General features: G+C 42.2%; 1 protein-coding gene across 1 annotated transcript; it reads right to left on the reverse strand.

The window, feature by feature from the left end:
- Window positions 1-771: 771 nt before the first annotated feature.
- LOC311111100 (growth hormone-inducible transmembrane protein-like) lies at window positions 772-21,497 on the reverse strand. Its single transcript, XM_084189101.1, has 9 exons — window positions 21,433-21,497; window positions 19,264-19,420; window positions 12,292-12,394; window positions 11,950-12,061; window positions 10,616-10,757; window positions 9,896-10,004; window positions 9,316-9,504; window positions 7,698-7,869; window positions 772-1,088 (listed from the first exon to the last, which is right to left on the reverse strand). The coding sequence occupies exons 2-9, from the start codon at window positions 19,396-19,398 to the stop codon at window positions 1,004-1,006; spliced, it is 1,047 nt and encodes a 348-aa protein (XP_084045227.1). The 5' UTR covers window positions 19,399-19,420; window positions 21,433-21,497; the 3' UTR covers window positions 772-1,003.
- Window positions 21,498-21,712: the final 215 nt, after the last annotated feature.

The raw sequence follows: 21,712 nt of genomic DNA on the forward strand, positions 1-21,712 counted from the left end.
CGTGTCCCCCTGCTTAAGCCAGTACATGTCCAGGCCCGTCTGAAGTTTGCTAGAGTGCATTTGGATGATCCAGAAGAGGATTGGGAGAATTCATATGGTTAATCCAGACGGGTTTCCTCCTGTCAGTGATCTTTATCCAGACGGGTTAGGCTTTTCTCCTGGTACATGTAAATGGTGAATAAAGGTGATTCTGATTATTTTCCTAGTACTGTCACTTACTGGAGATTATCCTGACCAAGATGTTACTGAAATTAGTCAGGTGAGCCTTGACAGTATCCACAAATTGTTCAGTGAATAAAACTGATCAATATGCTTCAAATGTCCATTTGTTTTCATTAAATACCTCAACAACATACCAACACCAACTGCATTTGCTTTCACTTTATTGAATTATACCATAACAGCATTGATCACTTTCAATCACTTTCATTCTTACATAAACAAATCTCAAAAGTACCACCCTTCCAAGGCTCGACGTATACAACACAAGCAAGGTCAGTGTTTGTCAAGGAGTTAACCACACATTCACATGTATTGTATGTGTCGAGGCTACACATAAATATCTGTTGTATGCCCAACTTTGTTTTGCTTGTCAGAAATGGGAACACCCACCTCAAGTGTAAATAAATATATATAAAATATAAGGATAAATTACAGAAGAAGACTGAGGGGAGATATGTGATGTTGACTGATATCACCATGAGCAATCCTGACTTTAATCAAAATATGCCTCCCTCAGAATCAAGACGAAAGCATTTCTTTAACATTCTGAATATAGAACAGAGCAAATATTCTTCTTTCTTTACTTGTATGAGTGGCAATATGCACTAGGAAATTACAATCCCCTTCTTCACACAAAAGCAAAAAAAAATGTATTGTGCCAGTTGACAATACGTTTTCAAACTAAAAGTAGTTAACAGCTGGTGTATGGTGCTAATTGTAGAACAGATCGTTGTTGTTCAACTCTGGAAGATTGAAGATGGAAAGTCAGACTGGAAAGTCTTTATTTCTTTCTGTTTCCGCCACCAGACAGAATCATCACCATCCTCATGAAGATGTTCAGAGTGTCCATGTAGATCCCCATGCACCTACAAGACAGGATAACACCACAAAGCACCAACCGTCAGTTTCATAACGCAATACAAGACAGGATAACACCACAAAGCACCAACCGTCAGTTTCATAACGCAATACAAGACAGGATAACACCACAAAGCACCAACCGTCAGTTTCAAAACGCAATACAAGACAGGATAACACCACAAAGCACCAACCGTCAGTTTCATAACGCAATACAAGACGGGATAACACCATTAGGGCTGTCCCCGACTAAAAAAAATCATGGTCGACCGAGAGTCGTCTATTCTATCGACTGGTCTATATTTTTAAACGTGTATTTTTCCATATATAGACACACCCTCTGTTTGAATACAATCAACTATAGTTTGGCTACTGAGCTTGTCTGATGCTTTAATTACTGCGATTAAAAATGAAGACACAAATGACTAAAGAGGGAGCCAGAGATCAATATAGCCTAACCAGAAGAAGAAAAAACCTGTTCCTGACCCTCTTCCTCCCGCTGCCCTTCACAGATTCTGCCGTTATGCTCCTAAAGTTGCTGGTAATAGGCTACACTAGCGGTTGGCAACCTTTTCCATTTGGAGTGCCAAGTTATCGTACCATTTCTGCGTGCCAGTTCTGATTTTTATATGCACATTTACGTGGAACAGTTTCATTTCATTTATAATAAAAAGTCTTCATATTTCAAAATCAATGTCATGTGGTTAATCAACATTTTATCTCAATGAAAACGATACACATCTAAAAAGTATCTTATATTGCCATTGCCAATACGTAAAAATAGCCTACATAAATCAACACATAAAAACATTGCAGCCTGCAGGTAGAAAATATCATGATAAAATAAATATCTTATAAATAACATTGGCTATGCATAGCCTGTCTGCAAGGAACTTAAAACATTGTATCAACTATTAACTTGGTCTAGCCCGATCGTGCTAGCAAACTTGCAATATTGTATAACATATTCTGTTTCCTGCGCCAGTGAGCTCCGGACAGACAGACACAGCTGTAGACTATTTGAGCAAGGGATTAGACGTAATCAGGTAGGCCTATTTTATGACGTTTCCACCAGATCAGAGCATGACATTTTTTTCCCCTTTCATGCTGAGTGGTTAATTGAAAGGGAGAGAGACCGAAATATTTTTCAAGTAGGCTACGTTGAGGAACTATTGTCATTCTCAATGGCCTGCATTTGTGCGCAGGCCAGGTAGCCTACTGTTCTACTGTATAGTAGGCCAGTATCATACTGTATGATAGGCCAGTATTCTACTATATAGTAGGCCAGTATTCTACTGTATAGTAGGCCAGTATTCTACTGTATGATAGGCCAGTATTCTACTATATAGTAGGCCAGTATTCTACTGTATAGTAGGCCAGTATTCTACTGTTTAGTAGGCCAGTATTCTACAGTATAGTAGGCCAGTATCATACTGTATAGTAGGCCAGTACTCTACTGTATAGTAGGCCAGTATTATACTGTATAGTAGGCCAGTATTCTACTATATAGTAGGCCAGTATTCTACTGTTTAGTAGGCCAGTATTCTACTGTATAGTAGGCCAGTATCATACTGTATAGTAGGCCAGTACACTACTGTATAGTAGGCCAGTATTCTACTGTATAGTAGGCCAGTATTCTACTGTATAGTAGGCCAGTATTCTACTGTATAGTAGGCCAGTATTCTACTGTATAGTAGGCCAGTATTCTACTGTTTAGTAGGCCAGTATTCTACTGTATAGTAGGCCAGTATTCTACTGTATAGTAGGCCAGTATTCTACTGTATAGTAGGCCAGTATTCTACTGTATAGTAGGCCAGTATTCTACTGTATAGTAGGCCAGTATCATACTGTATAGTAGGCCAGTATTCTACTGTATAGTAGGCCAGTATTCTACTGTATAGTAAGCCAGTATTCTACTGTATAGTAAGCCAGTATCATACTGTATAGTAGGCCAGTATCATACTGTATGATAGGCCAGTATTCTACTGTATAGTAGGCCAGTATTCTACTGTTTAGTAGGCCAGTATTCTACTGTATAGTAGGCCAGTATTCTACTGTATAGTAGGCCATTATCATGCTGTATAGTAGGCCAGTATTCTACTGTATAGTAGGCCAGTATTCTACTGTATAGTAGGCCAGTATTCTACTGTATAGTAGGCCAGTATCATACTGTATAGTAGGCCATTATCACACTGTATAGGAGGCCAGTTTTCTACTGTATAGTAGGCCAGTATTATACTGTATAGTATGACAGTATTATACTGTATAGTACGACAGTAATATACTGCATCATGATGGTATTGATAATATTATACTGCATCATGATGGTATTGATAGTATTATACTGCATCATGATGGTATTGATAGTATTATACTGCATCATGATAGTATTGGTAGTATTATACTGCATCATGATGGTATTGATAGTATTATACTGCATCATGATGGTATTGATAGTATTATACTGCATCATGATGGTATTGAGTATTATACTGCATCATGATGGTATTGATAGTATTATACTGCATCATGATGGTATTGATAGTATTATACTGCATCATGATGGTATTGACAGTATTATACTGCATCATGATGGTATTGATAGTATTATACTGCATCATGATGGTATTGACAGTATTATACTGCATCATGATGGTATTGACAGTATTATACTGCATCATGATGGTATTGATAGTATTATACTGCATCATGATGGTATTGATAGTATTATACTGCATCATGATGGTATTGATAGTATTATACTGCATCATGATGGTATTGATAGTATTATACTGCATCATGATGGTATTGATAGAATTATACTGCATCATGATGGTATTGATAGAATTATACTGCATCATGATGGTATTGATAGTATTATACTGCATCATGATGGTATTGATAGTATTATACTGCATCATGATGGTATTGATAGTATTATACTGCATCATGATGGTATTGATAGAATTACACTGTATCGTGATGGTATTGATAGAATTACACTGTATCGTGATGGTATTCTACACTGAACAAAAATGTAAACACAACATACAACAATTTCAAAGATTTTACAGAGTTAATGTTTGTATAAGGAATTCAGTTCATAAGGAAATCAGTCAATTGAAAAAAATTCATTAGGCACTAATATATGGATTTCAGATGACTGGGATTACAGATATGCCTCTGTTGGTCACAGACACCTTAAAAAAAAGGTAGTGGTGGGAATCAGAAAACCAGTCAGTATCTGGTGTGACCACCATTTGCCTCATACAGCGTGACACATCTCTTTCGCATAGAGTTGATCAGGCTGTTGATTGTGGCCTGTGGAATGTTGTCCCACTCCTCTTCAATGGCTGTGCAAAGTTGCTGGATACTGGCGGGAACTGGAACATATTGATCCAGAGCATCACAAACATGCTCAATGGGTGACATGTCTGGTGATTATGCAGGCCATGGAAGAACTGGGACATTTTCAGCTTCCAGGAATTGTGTACAGATCCTTGCAACATGGGGCCGTGCATTATCATGCTGAAACATGAGGTGATGGCGGCGGATTAATGGCACTACAATGGGCCTCAGGATCTCATCACGGCATCTCTGTGCATTCAAATTGCCATCGATAAAATGCAATTGTGTTCGTTGTCTGTAGCTTATGCCTGACCATACCATAACCCCACCGCCACTATGGGGCACTCTGTTCACAACATTGACTTCAGCAAAACGCTCGCCCACACGACGCCATACACTCTGTCTGCCATTTGCCCTGTACAGTTGAAACCGGGATTCATCCGTGAACAGCATATTTCTCCAGCGGCCATTTAAATGTGAGCATTTGCCCACTGAAGTCAGTTACGACGCCGAACTGCAGTCAGGTCAAGACCCTGGTGAGGACGACCAGCATGCAGATGGGCTTCCCTGAGATGGTTTCTGACAGTTTGTGCAGAGATTCTTCGGTTGTGCAAAACCACAGTTTCATCAGCTGTCCGGGTGACTGGTCTCAGACCATCCCGCAGGTGAAGAAGCCGGATGTGGAGGTCCTGGGCTGGAGTGGTTACACGTGGTCTGCGGTTGGGAGTTCGGTTGGACATACTGCCAAATTCTCTAAAACGACTTTGGGGGCGGCTTATGGTAGAGAACTGAACAAATTATCTGGCAACAGCTCTGGTGGACATTCCTGCAGTCAGCATGCCAATTGCTCTCGCCCTCAAAACCTGATACATATGTGGCATTGTGTTGTGTGACAAAACTGCACATATCAGAGTGGCCTTTTATTGTCCCCAGCACAAGGTGCACCTGTGTAATGATCATGCTGTTTAATCAGCTTCTTGATATGCCACACCTGTCAGGTGGATGGATTACATTGGCAATGGAGAAAGGCTCACTAACAGGGATGTAAACAAATTTGTGCACAAACTTCGAGTAATAAAGCTTATTGTACGTATGGATCATTTTGGGGATTTTTTATTTCAGCTCATGAAACATTTTATTGCTATTTTTGTTCAGTGTACACAGCTCAAAAAAATAAAGGGAACACTTAAACAACACAATGTAACTCCAAGTCAATCACACTTCTGTGAAATCAAACTGTCCACTTAGGAAGCAACACTGATTGACAATAAATTTCACATGCTGTTGTGCAAATGGAATAGACAACAGGTGGAAATTATAGGCAATTAGCAAGACACCCCCAATAAAGGAGTGGTTCTGCAGGTGGTGACCACAGACCACTTCTCAGTTCCTATGCTTCCTGGCTGATGTTTTGGTCATTTTTGAATGCTGGCGGTGCTTTCACTCTAGTGGTAGCATGAGACGGAGTCTACAACCCACACAAGTGGCTCAGGTAGTGCAGCTCATCCAGGATGGCACATCAATGCGAGCTGTGGCAAGAAGGTTTGCTGTGTCTGTCAGCGAAGTGTCCAGAGCATGGAGGCGCTACCAGGAGACAGGCCAGTACATCAGGAGACGTGGAGGAGGCCGTAGGAGGGCAACAACCCAGCAGCAGGACTGCTACCTCCGCTTTTGTGCAAGGAGGAGCAGGAGGAGCACTGCCAGAGCCCTGCAAAATGACCTCCAGCAGGCCACAAATGTGCATGTGTCTGCTCAAACGGTCAGAAACAGACTCCATGAGGGTGGTATGAGGGCACGACGTCCACAGGTGGGGGTTGTGCTTACAGCCCAACACCGTGCAGGACGTTTGGCATTTGCCAGAGAACACCAAGATTAGCAAATTCGCCACTGGCGCCCTGTGCTCTTCACCGATGAAAGCAGGTTCACACTGAGCACGTGACAGACGTGACAGAGTCTGGAGATGCTGTGGAGAACGTTCTGCTGCCTGCAACATCCTCCAGCATGACCAGTTTGGTGGTGGGTCAGTCATGGTGTGGGGTGGCATTTCTTTGGAGGGCCGCACAACCCTCCATGTGCTCGCCAGAGGTAGCCTGACTGCCATTAGGTACCGAGATGAAATCCTCAGACCCCTTGTGAGACCATATGCTGGTGCGGTTGGCCCTGGGTTCCTCCTAATGCAAGACAATGCTAGACCCCATGTGGCTGGAGTGTGTCAGCAGTTCCTGCAAGAGGAAGGCATTGATGCTATGGACTGGCCCGCCCGTTCCCCAGACCTGAATCCAATTGAGCACATCTGGGACATCATGTCTCGCTCCATCCACCAACGCCACGTTGCACCACAGACTGTCCAGGAGTTGGCGAATGCTTTAGTCCAGGTCTGGGAGGAGATCCCTCAGGAGACCATCCGCCACCTCATCAGGAGCATGCCCAGGCGTTGTAGGGAGGTCATACAGGCACGTGGAGACCACACACACTACTGAGCCTCATTTTGACTTGTTTTAAGGACATTACATCAAAGTTGGATCAGCCTGTAGTGTGGTTTTCCACTTTAATTTTGAGGGTGACTCTAAATCCAGACCTCCATGGGTTGATAAATTTGATTTCCATTGATAATTTTTGTGTGATTTTGTTGGCAGCACATTCAACTATGTAAAGAAAAAAGTATTTAATAAGATTATTTCATTCATTCAGATCTAGGATGTGTTATTTTAGTGTTCCCTTTATTTTTTTGAGCAGTGTATATCAAAGCAGGATAAAGAAATTAGAAATAACAGGAGAAATGGTCTAGTTGTCTTTCTATCTATCTGATTGAATAGTAAAGTACAGAAATTGACTTGTCTTTCTATATGTTTGAATAGTAAGGTACAGAAAGGACTAGTTGTATTTCTATCTGTTTGAATAGTAAGGTACAGAAAGGACTAGTTGTCTTTCTATCTGTTTGAATAGTAAGGTACAGAAAGGACTAGTTGTCTTTCTATCAGTTTAAATAGTAAGGTACAGAAAGGACTAGTTGTCTTTCTATCTGTTTGAATAGTAAGGTACAGAAAGGACTACCGTAGTTGTCTTTCTATCTGTTTGAATAGTAAGGTACAGAAAGGACTAGTTGTCTTTCTATCGGTTTGAATAGTAAGGTACAGAAAGGACTAGTTGTCTTTCTATCTGTTTGAACAGTAAGGTACAGAAAGGACTAGTTGTCTTTCTATCTGTTTGAACAGTAAGGTACAGAAATCAGACATAGCAGGACAGATTACTCTGCAGACGTCACTTACGAGTTGATGGGGTCGTATTTCTGCATCCCATACATGGGGTATGTCTCTGCCCTCTTGATGACCTTCTGGGTGTCGTAAAGCAGGAACAAGCTGAAGAGGACCAGACCTCCGTAGATAGCGATGGAGTACAGGCCTGCTCCCATCGCTGAGGTAGGGGGCAGGAACATTGAGCCTGGGGACAGAGAGAGTGGAGAGGACATTGTTTAATACCATGTCCTCAAGTTCAATTAATAACTGAGGGGAAATGATCTGACGAGGGCTCAAGGGTGTTTGTCACCAGAGAGACAAATCCTAAATAATGCTACTTGAAAAAGAAGAAACTCCAGCACACTAGTATCTTGAACAATCCATTAACAATTTACTGGGTTTCCTGGAACCAAAGGTTACGGTCCAATAGACTTCATTGATGTCTGTCTACCATGTTGTTTTTCATTGATAAGCATTTTAAAATGCAATAACCATTTAGTTGTCTTCTAAAAGTATGACGTTTACAACCCTGCATTTTATGTCCATGTTCCTTTGTGAATTTGACCATAATAAACAGATTGTGAAGAAAAGGCAACTAACCGATGGAGGTGAAGACCACTGAAGCCCACAGCCAGGGTTATTGATCTAAAGGTACTAACCGATGGAGGAGGGGAAGACCACTGAAGCCCACAGCCAGGGTTATTGATCTAAAGGTACTAACCGATGGAGGAGGGGAAGACCACTGAAGCCCACAGCCAGGGTTATTGATCTAAAGGTACTAACCGATGGAGGAGGTGAAGACCACTGAAGCCCACAGCCAGGGTTATTGATCTAAAGGTACTAACCGATGGAGGAGGTGAAGACCACTGAAGCCCACAGCCAGGGTTATTGATCTAAAGGTACTAACCGATGGAGGAGGCGAAGACCACTGAAGCTCACAGCCAGGGTTATTGATCTAAAGGTACTAACCGATGGAGGAGGTGAAGACCACTGAAGCCCACAGCCAGGGTTATTGATCTAAAGGTACTAACCGATGGAGGAGGTGAAGACCACTGAAGCCCACAGCCAGGGTTATTGATCTAAAGGTACTAACCGATGGAGGAGGCGAAGACCACTGAAGCCCACAGCCAGGGTTATTGATCTAAACGTACAAACCGATGGAGGAGGTGAAGACCACTGAAGCCCACAGCCAGGGTTATTGATCTAAAGGTACTAACCGATGGAGGAGGTGAAGACCACTGAAGCCCACAGCCAGGGTTATTGATCTAAACATACTAACCGATGGAAGAGGCGAAGACCACTGAAGCCCACAGCCAGGGTTATTGATCTAAAGGTACTAACCGATGGAAGAGGCGAAGACCACTGAAGCCCACAGCCAGGGTTATTGATCTAAAGGTACTAACCGATGGAGGAGGTGAAGACCACTGAAGCCCACAGCCAGGGTTATTGATCTAAAGGTACTAACCGATGGAGGAGGCGAAGACCACTGAAGCCCACAGCCAGGGTTATTGATCTAAAGGTACTAACCGATGGAGGAGGTGAAGACCACTGAAGCCCACAGCCAGGGTTATTGATCTAAAGGTACTAACCGATGGAGGAGGTGAAGACCACTGAAGCCCACAGCCAGGGTTATTGATCTAAAGGTACTAACCGATGGAGGAGGCGAAGACTACTCCGAAGCCCACCGCCAGGGGTCCTCCCATGTTGAGGAACTTCTCACTGGGGGCACACATGGCCACGGTGGACAGACCCCCCACGATGCCCGCTGTGTACCAGGCTGCCCTCATCATCAGGGGCCCACCTAGCAGAGTCATGGGGGCTATGACCGCTCCCATCACACCTGGAAACACAGGAACAAACTGGATTTATTTATTTATTTATCCAGTTAGTTTAAAAGGGACCATGTACGTACACCAAACATGAAAAAGCACCAGATTTTAGCTACACAGCTATTTCTCATCTGAGGTCCAAATAAAGCAGTTATATATCACAAGATGTTATATTTAAAGAAAAAAGGATCTGGTATTTAACAGTCTTCTCTGAATATTCTCACAGGCACAGCACCAGTGTTGTAAGCACTAGAAAAACCTGATCCATTCATGTAAACTGCTGCTGCATAGTGTTGGTATTCTGAAACTCTATAGTACTGCCCTCTAGTGGTGAAAAGAAGCAAGTGGGACATTTCAATTGACAAATGCTTGGTAAAGTGAGCAGGTAAAGCAGTCCAGCACCTGCATGTAGCATCCAGGCTAGATGTTTGGTTCCTGGGCTCTGGTCATAGGAGATAGATCTGACCAGCATGCCTGCTCCAATCACGGCTGCAAAGGTAGCTCCAATTGCCTGGTGAAAAATGTACACATTTCTGTTATATTTTTTAAAAAAAATGTCTAATGTGGCTATTGAGGTGTAATGCAAGTGTCTCCAAATCATACACAATGGTTTGCCATTGACAATCAGCACCAGATTTATCAATACAAAACCCTGAGGTTTGGTGGGCCCTCAAATGACTAATTTCCTTTTTAAAGGGTTAATAATATACAGTGGATGCAGATATACTTGAAGAATACTGGAAGCAAATTTTAGTCATAAGTCACTGGCCCGGTGGCGGTGGTTATTGTAAATATGAATATTTTCTTAAAGGTAGACTCAGCGATATGACGTAGATGCAGAAAGTAAACAGCATAGTGGGTCCATTTCCGTAACAACTAAAAGCGTTGAATCGTGAGACTCAACTTCTCCGCTGTTTTGGTCCCCGGTGGCTACCATGATGTTACAGCGTGAAGCAAACGCATGCAAATGTGCAGATCTGTGTGTGTGACTGTGTGAGAGAGAAGTCTTGCATCTCGCTCATCTCAATATCTGCGGTGCTGCTCGTGGCAACGTCATATCGCTGAGTCTACCTTTAACTGACTTGACTGGTTAAATAAAGGTTCAATAAAAAGGTGTATCACCAGCCAGGATCCTCTCATCATGAGACCCATGAGGGCTGGGGTCCTGCTGACTGCTACAGCCGACAGAGCTGTCATCCCCACACTGCCTGCAAAGTACATGTAGGTGGAGTGGATCCTGTCCTTCACGTACTGGGGCCAGATACTGGGCCGAGACCCAGGGAAAAGAACATAAACATTTTTACAGAGGACAACGCTTGTTGATATGCCTCCAAAACAGCACCCTATTCCCAACAGAGTGCACTACTTTCAACCAGGACCCATAGGGCATTGGTCAAAATGAGTGCACTATGTAGGGAATAGGGTGCCATTTGGGACACAGAGAAGGTAACACTTTCCTTTAAGTTGTGGTTATACCATGGAACTACACAGCAATAGCTACAGTAATGACAAAGACACATGTACTTGATACCAGTGAATCGTTAAACCACTGTAACTTCATGGGATAACACCAGTACAACACTCACTACCATGGGATAACACCAGTACAACACTCACTACCATGGGATAACACCAGTACAACACCCACACTACCATGGGATAACACCAGTACAACACACACACTACCATGGGATAACACCAGTACAACACTCACTACCATGGGATAACACCAGTACAACACACACACTACCATGGGATAACACCAGTACAACACACACTACCATGGGATAACACCAGTACAACACACACACTACCATGGGATAACACCAGTACAACACACACACTACCATGGGATAACACCAGTACAACACACACACTACCATGGGATAACACCAGTACAACACACACACTACCATGGGATAACACCAGTACAACACACACACTACCATGGGATAACACCAGTACAACACACACTAGCATGGGATAACACCAGTACAACACACACACTACCATGGGATAACACCAGTACAACACACACACTACCATGGGATAACACCAGTACAACACACACACTACCATGGGATAACACCAGTACAACACACACACTAGCATGGGATAACACCAGTACAACACACACACTAGCATGGGATAACACCAGTACAACACACACACTACCATGGGATAACACCAGTACAACACACACACTACCATGGGATAACACCAGTACAACACACACACTAGCATGGGATAACACCAGTACAACACACACTAGCATGGGATAACACCAGTACAACACACACACTACCATGGGATAACACCAGTACAACACACACACTACCATGGGATAACACCAGTACAACACACACTACCATGGGATAACACCAGTACAACACACACACTACCATGGGATAACACCAGTACAACACAAACACTACCGTGGAAGCAGCTGCACTTACACTGCTCTCTCGATGGCACCGATCTCATTGGACATGCCGAGTCCGTAGTAGCACAGCGCTCCCAGGCCTACAGCAGCCCCTCCAGCCAGGAACATCCTGCCCATGTTATCCACTGGAAGGAATACATAGTACATCCATACCAGTTACAACCTGGTGCTGACTAGCACATGTAAGGGTCCTGACTTCATTATGTAACTGTTGGGGGGGGGGGGGGTGAGATGGGCCTATGCTGATTTCAGCTATGTTTACACGTGAGGTACATAATTCCCCGGCCCCCCCCGGCATGCAGATGTTTGTGTTGTGAGGTGAGATTGAAGTGCTTTAGTAAGTCATTATATTCACTTCTGATGGCAGTATCAGTGGCTGGCTCGAAAGCTGCCTGTTGGAGCTGGTCCTTGGCAGTTTTCCCACGACGGAAGCCAAGTCTGGATTTGGTGGAATAGCCCTGATGAAAGAGGAAGATAAAGCAGAATATTACATACATCAGCAGTTATTACAGCATGCTGACCTACAACTGAAGACATACAAATTGTCCACAGGTAGGGTCTTTTAAAAAAATTTTGTCGATGGCCGCAGCCCCATGGGAATCTTATTAGCATAATGAAAAATCCCCATATAAATCTGTCAGTTTAAGATAGAGATCTGTTTTTTGCACGGGCTATCTGTTTATCCATGTATGAATCTGTTATTCAATGCGTTTCTATGGGCTAATAGCAGTAAGGCCAAATTCAATGTTTCATCAAATATTTTGTGTATGTATGTATATATGTATGTATATATGTATATATGTATATATATATATATATATATATATATATATATATATATATAAAAATAATGTGGTCCTCTGTAGCTCAATTGGTAGAGCATGGCGCTTGTATCGCCAGGGTAGTGGGTTCGATCCCCGGGACCACCCATACGTAAAAATGTATGCTTTGGATAAAAGCGTCTGCTAAATGGCATATTATTATATATTTATACAGTACCAGTGAAATGTTTGGACACACCTACTCATTCAAGGGTTTTTCTTAATTTTTTAAAACTATTTTCTACATTATAGAACAATAGTGCAGACATCAAAACTATGAAATAACAGATATGGAATCATGTAGTAACCAAAAAAGTGTTAAACAAATCCAAATATATTTTATATTTGAGATTCTTCAAATAGCCACCCTATGCCTTGATGACAGCTTTGCACACTCTTGGCATTCTCTTTACCAGCTTCATGAGGTAGTCACCTAGAATGCATTTCAATTAACAGGTGTGCCTTCTTAAAAGTACATTTCTTGAATGCGTTTGAGCCAATCAGTTGTGTTGTGAAAAGTTGGGGGGGGGGGGGGTATACAGAAGATATACCTATTTGGTAAAAGACCAAGTCCATATTATGTCAAGAACAGCTCAAATAAGCAAAGAGAAACAACAGTCTATCATTACTTTAAGACACGAAGGTCAGTCAATACGGAACATTTCAAGAACTTTGAAAGTTTCTTCAAGTGCAGTCGCAAAAACCATCAAGCGCTATGATGAAACTGGCTCTCATGAGGACCGCCACAGGAATTAAGACCCAGAGTTACCTCTGCTGCAGAGGATAAGTTCATTAGAGTTACCAGCCTCAGAAATTGCAGCCCAAATAAATGCTTCACAAAGTAACAGACATCTCAACATCAACTGTTCAGAGGGGACTGTGTGAATCAGGCCTTCATGGTCGAATTGCTGCAAAGAAACCACTACTAAAGGACACCAATAAGAAGAGACTTGCTTGGGCCAAGAAACACAAGCAATTGACATTAGACCGGTGGACATTTGTCCTTTGGTTTGGAGTCCAAATTGGAGATTTTTGGTCCCAACCGCCGTGTCTTTGTGAGACGCGGTGTGGGTGAACGGATGATCTCAACATGTGTATTTCCCACCGTAAAGCATGGAGGAGGAGGTGTTTTGGTGTGGGGGTGCTTTGCTGGTGACACCGTCTGTGATTTATTTAGAATTCAAGGCACACTTAACCAGCATGGCTACCACAGCATTCTGCAGCGATACGCCATCCCATCTGGTTTGGGCTTAGTGGGACTATCGTTTGTTTTTCAACAGGACAATGACCCAACACACCTCCAGGCTGTGTAAGGGCTATTTTACCAAGAAGGAGCATGATGGAGCGCTGCATCAGATGACCTGGCCTCCACAATCCCCCGACCTCAACCAAATTGAGATGGTTTGGGATGAGTCGGACCGCAGAGTGAAGGAAAACCAGCCAACAAGTGCTCAGCATATGTGGGAACTCCTTCAAGAATGTTGGAAAAGCATTCCAGGTGAAGCTGGTTGAGAGAATGCCAGGAGTGCGCAAAGCTGTCATCAAGGCAAAGGGTGGCTATTTGAAGAATCTCAAATATAAAATATATTTGGATTTGTTTAACACTTTTTTGGTTACTACATGATTCCATATGTGTTATTTAATAGTTCTGATGTCGTCACTATTATTCTACAATGTAGAAAATAGTAAAAATAAAGAAAAACCCTTGAATGAGTAGGTGTTCTAAAACTTTTGACCGGTAGTGTGTGTGTATGTGTGTGTGTGTGTGTGTGTGTGTATATATATATATATACACACCTTAAGGGTCCTAAAAATCTAATAGCTAAATGATCCTTTGAATGACCATCTTAAAACAATTCCATATGTTAACTTAGTAGATTTGCCAGTGGCAACGTTAAACTACTGTCCCAATTGAAAAGAATACTGGTCCGGGAAAACGGATGATGCGCACATCTTTAATTTGCAGGCTGAGCCTGAGCACAGTACTACATAGAGCCATGACTACATGGAACTCTATTCCACATCAGGTAACTGATGCCAGCAGTAGAATCAGAGAAAAAAATAAACAGAGAAAAATACACCTTATGGAACAGCGGGGACTGTGAAGCAACGCAAACATAGACACATGCCTACAAAACACACGATAACATACACACTACACACACTACACACACTACACACACTATACACACTACACACACTATACACACACTACACACACTACACACACTACACACACTACACACACTACACACACTACACACACTATACACATGGATTTTATGTTGTAGATATGTGGTAGTAGAGTAGAGGCCTGAGGGCACACACTTAATATGTTGTGAAATCTGTTCTGAATGTATTGTAATGTTTTTAAAAATGTATAACAGCCTTAATTTTGCTGGACCCGAGGAAGAGTAGTTGCTGCCTTGGCGGGAACTAATGGGGATCCATACTAAATACAAATCCATACACCAAAAAATGACATTTCAATTTGACAATATCATATTTACATTGATTGTTTGGAACAATCTCAAAAAGGGTGTTATTGTTAGTCTACAGTTGTATGGCCCTATAAAATCAGTTTTCCCAGTTTTGTTTAAGGTTTCCGAGTTGTTTGAGGTTCACTCAAAATCACACTTTTTATAGAAAAACTAAAAGATAAATTGATGTTTTAAGTCCACAACAATGCTTAAAAACCACATCAGGAGACAACTTTTGAGGTCTGGGAACAATATATAAAAAAATATATTTGGAGGGTATAGTTGCCCTTTAATTCAAGTGCGGGACAAGCAAGAGACAGAATGACGCTGCAATGGATAGATGCCGTTTTACAGGCTCCTGACCAATTCTGCCATTTTAGTCCCCTCCTGTACTCCCTGTTCACCAACGACTGCGTGGCCACACATAACTCCCAACACCATCGTTACGTTTGCTGACGACGCGACGGTCATAGGCCTGATAACCGACGACGATGAGACAGCCTATAGGGAGGCCTGGCAGTGTGGTGCCAGAGACGTGGCAGTGTGGTGCCAGAGACGTGGCAGTGTGGTGCCAGAGACGTGGCAGTGTGGTGCCAGAGACGTGGCAGTGTGGTGCCAGAGACGTGGCAGTATGGTGCCAGAGACGTGGCAGTGTGGTGCCAGAGACGTGGCAGTGTGGTGCCAGAGACGTGGCAGTGTGGTGCCAGGACGACTACCTCTCCCTCGACGTCGGCAAGACAAAGGAGCTGTTCGTGGACTACAGGAAACGGAGGGCCGAGCACGCCCACATTCACATTGACGGGGCTGTAGTGGAGCGGGTCGAGAGCTTTAAGTTCCTCTGTGTACACTAAGGATCTATCATGGTCCACACCAACAGTCATGAAGAGGGCACGACAAGGACTCTTCCCCTCAAGAGGCTGAAAAGACTTGGCATGGGCCCTCAGATCCTCAAAATGTTATACAGCTGCACCATTGAGATAATCTTGACTGGCTGCATCACCGCTTGGTACGGCAACTGCTTGGCATCCGACCGCAAGACACTACAAAGGGTAGTGCGTACAGCCAAGTACATCACTGGGGCCAAGCTCCCTGCCATCCAGGACCTCTATACCAGGCGTTTTTTAGAGGAAGGCCCTAAATATTGTCAAAGACTCCAGCCACCCAAGTCATAGACTTTTCTCTCCGCTACCGCACGGCAAGCGGTACCGGAGTGCCAAGTCTAGGTCCAAAAGACTTCTCAACAGCTTCTACCCCCAAGCCATAAGACTCCTGAACAGCTAATCATGGCTACCACCAAGCCACAAGACTGCTAAATAGTTAGTTAAATAGTTAGTTAAATAGTTAACCAAATGGCTACACGGACTATCTGCATTTACCTTTTTTGTACAAACTCTTTTGACTCATCACATACGCTGCTGTTACTGTTAATTATCTATCCTGTTGACTAGTCACTTTATCCCTACTTATATGTACATAACTACCTCAATTACTTCGTACCCCTGAACATCGACTCGCTACTGGTACCCCGTGTATATAGCCAAGTTATCATTACTTGTGTATTTATTCCTTGTGTTATATAATTTTATATTTTTTTCTTCTGCATAGTTGGGAAGGACCCGTAAGTAAGCATTTCACTGTTAGTCTACACCTGTTGTTTACGAAGCATGTGACCAATCCATTTTGATTGGAGACTGTTGTATTTGGCTAGCTGTGTTTTTGTACTGTACAATGTAGGCTACATGTGATGGCAGAGTTTGGAAAACCAATGCCCCACGATTGCTACGAGTCATCATGATATCATTCTGCCAGGTAGGCCTACTTTACAGTCAACATTTCATTGGGAAGTTTTTTTATGAACGCCTTTAGAAATGTTCATTCAAACAGCGCATGATGATTGAATTGCGCCTCGCCAAGATTCAACCTAAGACTTTGGACCAAACGTTTTTGAATACCCATTTCTGAAAAGCAAATTGTGAACCAAAAACTACTGTGAACAGAAAACAAAAAATAAAAAATATTACTGGCACCATAGCGACCAATAAACAATTGGTGTTGCACTGCCAAGTCCAATGCAAGTGTTTTGGTCGCAGTTTTGAGCGCTGACTGGACAAGTGTGTTATTCAGCATCTCTGTCAGGGATGACTGTACCTGATGAGGCTTAAGCAAGGGTGTGTGTGTGTGTGTTAGGGATGGGCAAGAGTAATTGTGTACTCGAACAGATGTCAAAACGATATCTTTAACCAGAGATCACTTTTTCTTTCTCCAAATACTGTAAAAACGATTTGGTCTAAACAAAACAAAATTGAAACCAAGCCAAGCATCCCTCAGTTTCTTCTCCCTAAATTCCCTTTCCCCTCGGTGTCTCACTCACTCACACGCGTTCGGACCACTCCCGCTAAACACGCGTGCACACTCATTTAAGGTCAGGGTTAGGCATAAGGTTAGGAGTATGGTTAAGGTTAAGGTCAGGGTTAGGCATAAGGTTAGGAGTATGGTTAAGGTTAAGGTCAGGGTTAGGCATAAGGTTAGGAGTATGGTTAAGGTTAAGGTCAGGGTTAGGCATAAGGTTAGGAGTATGGTTAAGGTTAAGGTCAGGGTTAGGCATAAGGTTAGGAGTATGGTTAAGGTTAAGGTCAGGGTTAGGCATAAGGTTAGGAGTATGGTTAAGGTTAAGGTCAGGGTTAGGCATAAGGTTAGGAGTATGGTTAAGGTTAAGGTCAGGGTTAGGCATAAGGTTAGGAGTATGGTTAAGGTTAAGGTCAGGGTTAGGCATAAGGTTAGCAGCGGGGTTAAGGTTAAGGTCAGGGTTAGGCATAAGGTTAGGAGTATGGTTAAGGTTAAGGTCAGGGTTAGGCATAAGGTTAGCAGCGGGGTTAAGGTTAAGGTCAGGGTTAGGCATAAGGTTAGCAGCGTGGTTAAGGTTATGGTCAAAGGTTAGGTTTAAGAAGATAAATTGGTAGAAATAGGTGGGGTTTATGACTTTGTGGCTGTGGTAACTAGTGACGACCCTACTTTGCGACACCCCGGCCTTACGTTTTTTATTTAACCGACCTGTAAAGCCGTGTGTGTTAAATTTAGGCAAACACTGAACTGATCAATGAGCTCAGTTGGTCAGGTGTGGCGCCTAGTTGGGACAAAGCCATGCAGTACCTGCGGCACTCCAGGAACAGGGTTGCCTACTCCTGGCCTAGGCTATAACCCTGCTAAACACAGACAGGTTCCACACTGAAAATATACTAAAACATTAGTTTGATAAAGACAAAGAGCGTATTTTAATCAGAATCATTAAGCCTAGGCCTACTCGCCAGACAGATGTCGTGAAAATAATTCATCCCCATGCAGTGTTCAATATGGAATTGTTAATCCATTTGGAAAATTCCAAAGAACAAGCAGAATAAACTACATTGAACGTCTGAATATCAAAAAGAACAATTTTTGTTTTGTAACCCTGGAGAAAAAACATTCCAAATTGAGCCCAGTTTCAAATGATCACTGGGAATAACTGTTCCAGATGCGTGACGACATCACACTATTCTGTTATATTTTATTCTGTTATATTACATCATGTTTTTTACTATAAAATAGGCGTGTCTTGACTGTGATAAGGCCTCGGGAAATAAGAGTGTCTTGTCTGCCAAATTAACAAAACAAGGCCACATCGTTGCACAGCCACAGGCTTCTTACAAGCAAGCACCACTTCTGAGGTTACTGCCTTTTTGAAGACTGTGTTCCACAATATAATATAACCAGTTGATATTACGGTTTCAATTAATTAATCTTAAAATGGCACTTGTCTTTTTATTGATTAAATATGAGGCAATTTAGCAATTCGGATTTGTCATCTGTAATGGTTATGTTAAATTATACATTTTTGCGCACCGTTGGCATGTAGATAAATGCATATTTTTTCCAGTGCGGGCCTTGTGTTCTAAAAGTTTTTTTTTTTTTTTTTTTTGTACTGGAGTAAAAATGATGTGAGTGCTGGAACAGTCCAACAAAGTGAAAAGCCCATCCCTAATGTGTTACCTGGTGAGCCTTGAGGAGCGGTGGGCAGCTCTTCAGGGTGGAGCTCCTCAGGGCTGGAGAGCCCTGGGTCAACATAGGACGCAGCCCGGACACAGGGAGACTGCGCAGGCATGCTAGCCTCACCAACATGGTCATGATAAAGCTCTGGAATTACAATCTGAAAACAGTTCAAAAGATCAGACAGTCAGCAACCACAACAATGACATCTAGAATACATGTGGTAATATGTAGTATCCATGTGTTCATTACTAATAAAATATGATGGCATTCATGCTCATGTTCTAGCTAGTTAACTCGCTTGTAGCTGCTTTAAGTCGCCTACAAGTTATTCCTTTTTTTGTGTACATATGGCGCACGTGCAGGACTTTTATTTTGAGATGAGGTAAGCAGAGAGGAAATGGGTCGACAACAGTCTTTAATAATACGTTCCTTTAGATATTTTGTCTCAAATTCCCCATCATAATGACCAACTGTCCTGCCCACCGGCACAGTAAGTTGATTGAATTGTATTTAATATCTGGCTTCCCGCTGACTGTTTTTGTGCAACCCAATAAAATAAGGAGCCACGCTTGTCTATGTAAATACAACCGTGTGGCTAAAAGCAGCTAACGTTACATGTTGATGATTTCCTTCCTGTACTGTTTGTAACTACCCTGGTAGGTTGATTGATAACCTGAACCAGGTTGCAGGCACTAGTTACAGTTCACCCAGAAAGTATACCTCTCTATTGATAGCACATATATTATCAAGCATTTCACACGTTATCCAGATACTGACTGTTAGCACTTGGTGGTCTATAGCAGCTTCCCACCAGAATGGGCTTTAGGTGAGGCAGGTGAAACTGTAGCCATATTACTTCAACAGTATTTAACATGAGATCCTCTCTAAGCTTTACAGGAATGTGGTTCTGAACATAGACAACAACACCACCCCCATTGGCATTTCTGTATTTTCTGTAAATGTTATAACCTTGTATTGCTACCACTGTATCATCAAAGGTATTATCTAAGTGAGTTCCAGAGATTGTCAGAATATGAACGTCTTATGAAACCTTGTTTCTTAAGCTACATATGTTAACGTGGGCTATTTCTAACACTTTTCTGGGATGCTTGATTATTTGTCTTGCTTTACTGGGAGGCTTAGCAGAGGTAGACATACTCAGGTTATTTTTCTTTGTGCATTGGCCGGAAGTGGGAGAAGATGGAGCGAGATGGATTATGGCCGACATTCTGTTAATTTTCTCATCTATGAAACATTTGATCTCCATACAGTTCGTTTCCAAAACGATGATTCATTTGCTCCCATTGGAAACGAAAGGCTCTGGTCCATCTTGGGTTAGTTATAAAAAAGCTTTGCTATCACAGTCATTGTCAGGCAACTAACTCGCTTTCTATACTGAACAAATATATAAACACAACATGTAAAGTGTTGGTCCCATGTTTCATGAGCTGAAATAAAAGATCCCACATCGTTTTACAGAATTTGGCAGTACGTCTGCGACCAGCCACCCGGACAGCTGATGAAACTGAGGAGTAGTTCAGTCTGTAATAAAGCCCTTTTGTGAGGAAAAAATAGTTTTGATTGGCTGGTCCTATGCCCACCCATGGCTGTGCCCCTGCAAGTGACGTGAAATCCATAGGTTATGGCCTAATGAATGTATTTCAATTGACTGATTTCCTTATATGAACTGTAACTCAGTAAAATCGTTTTAACTGTTGCGTTTATATTTTTGTTCACTATACAAAGACGAGTGAAAAACATAGCTAGCTTACTAAATTAGCTGATCATTCTGGTTTTCATAACACAGTATGTTAGCTAACGTTAGCTAACTGCAGAATCCCAAAGCTGAGAAAAGTTAAATGAAATAACGAGGATCATGAACATAAAAGTACCACAGCTATCTTTTATAGTCATAAAAACGTATATTTGATTGAATTTTGCTGAATTTGTCAGAGAATGTTCCTTGTTTTGTAACCATTGCGTACGTTAGAAAGCGGCTTGCTTGCTAGTTAGTCGCTGTTGTGATTCACATCGAGCTGACAAGTTAACATCGTTTCCTCCTTAAAAGCTTTGCTACAAATTTAGATATTGATAGATCATGTCAACAATAAAACAGTACTCCTATTTACAATGTTTTAAAGATAAGTCAAAACTCTATATATTACATACCAAGCGTGTAGCTAGACTTCTGTTCACCTTCCTTGAGATAAGTGCGCACTTCACTGACGTAGTATGACGCAATTTCGTGAAAGTTCTGACCGATGTCATCATCATCAGGGGACGAATTTCAGTGAAATTATGTGACTTGTAGTTCTTAGGTTGTTTTTTATTTCTAGAGATTCTAAAGACGTGTAAAATGAATTCCAACAGGTGGCGGCACATCTTCATCCACCAAAAAGTGCTGCAACGTTTGCAACTCAACTTTTGAGGATAGCATATCTTTCAGTTT

The sequence above is a fragment of the Coregonus lavaretus genome (assembly GCF_964263955.1).
Source record: "Coregonus lavaretus genome assembly, contig: SUPER_36_unloc_1, whole genome shotgun sequence".
In the NCBI taxonomy this organism is placed as follows: Eukaryota; Metazoa; Chordata; class Actinopteri; order Salmoniformes; family Salmonidae; genus Coregonus; species Coregonus lavaretus.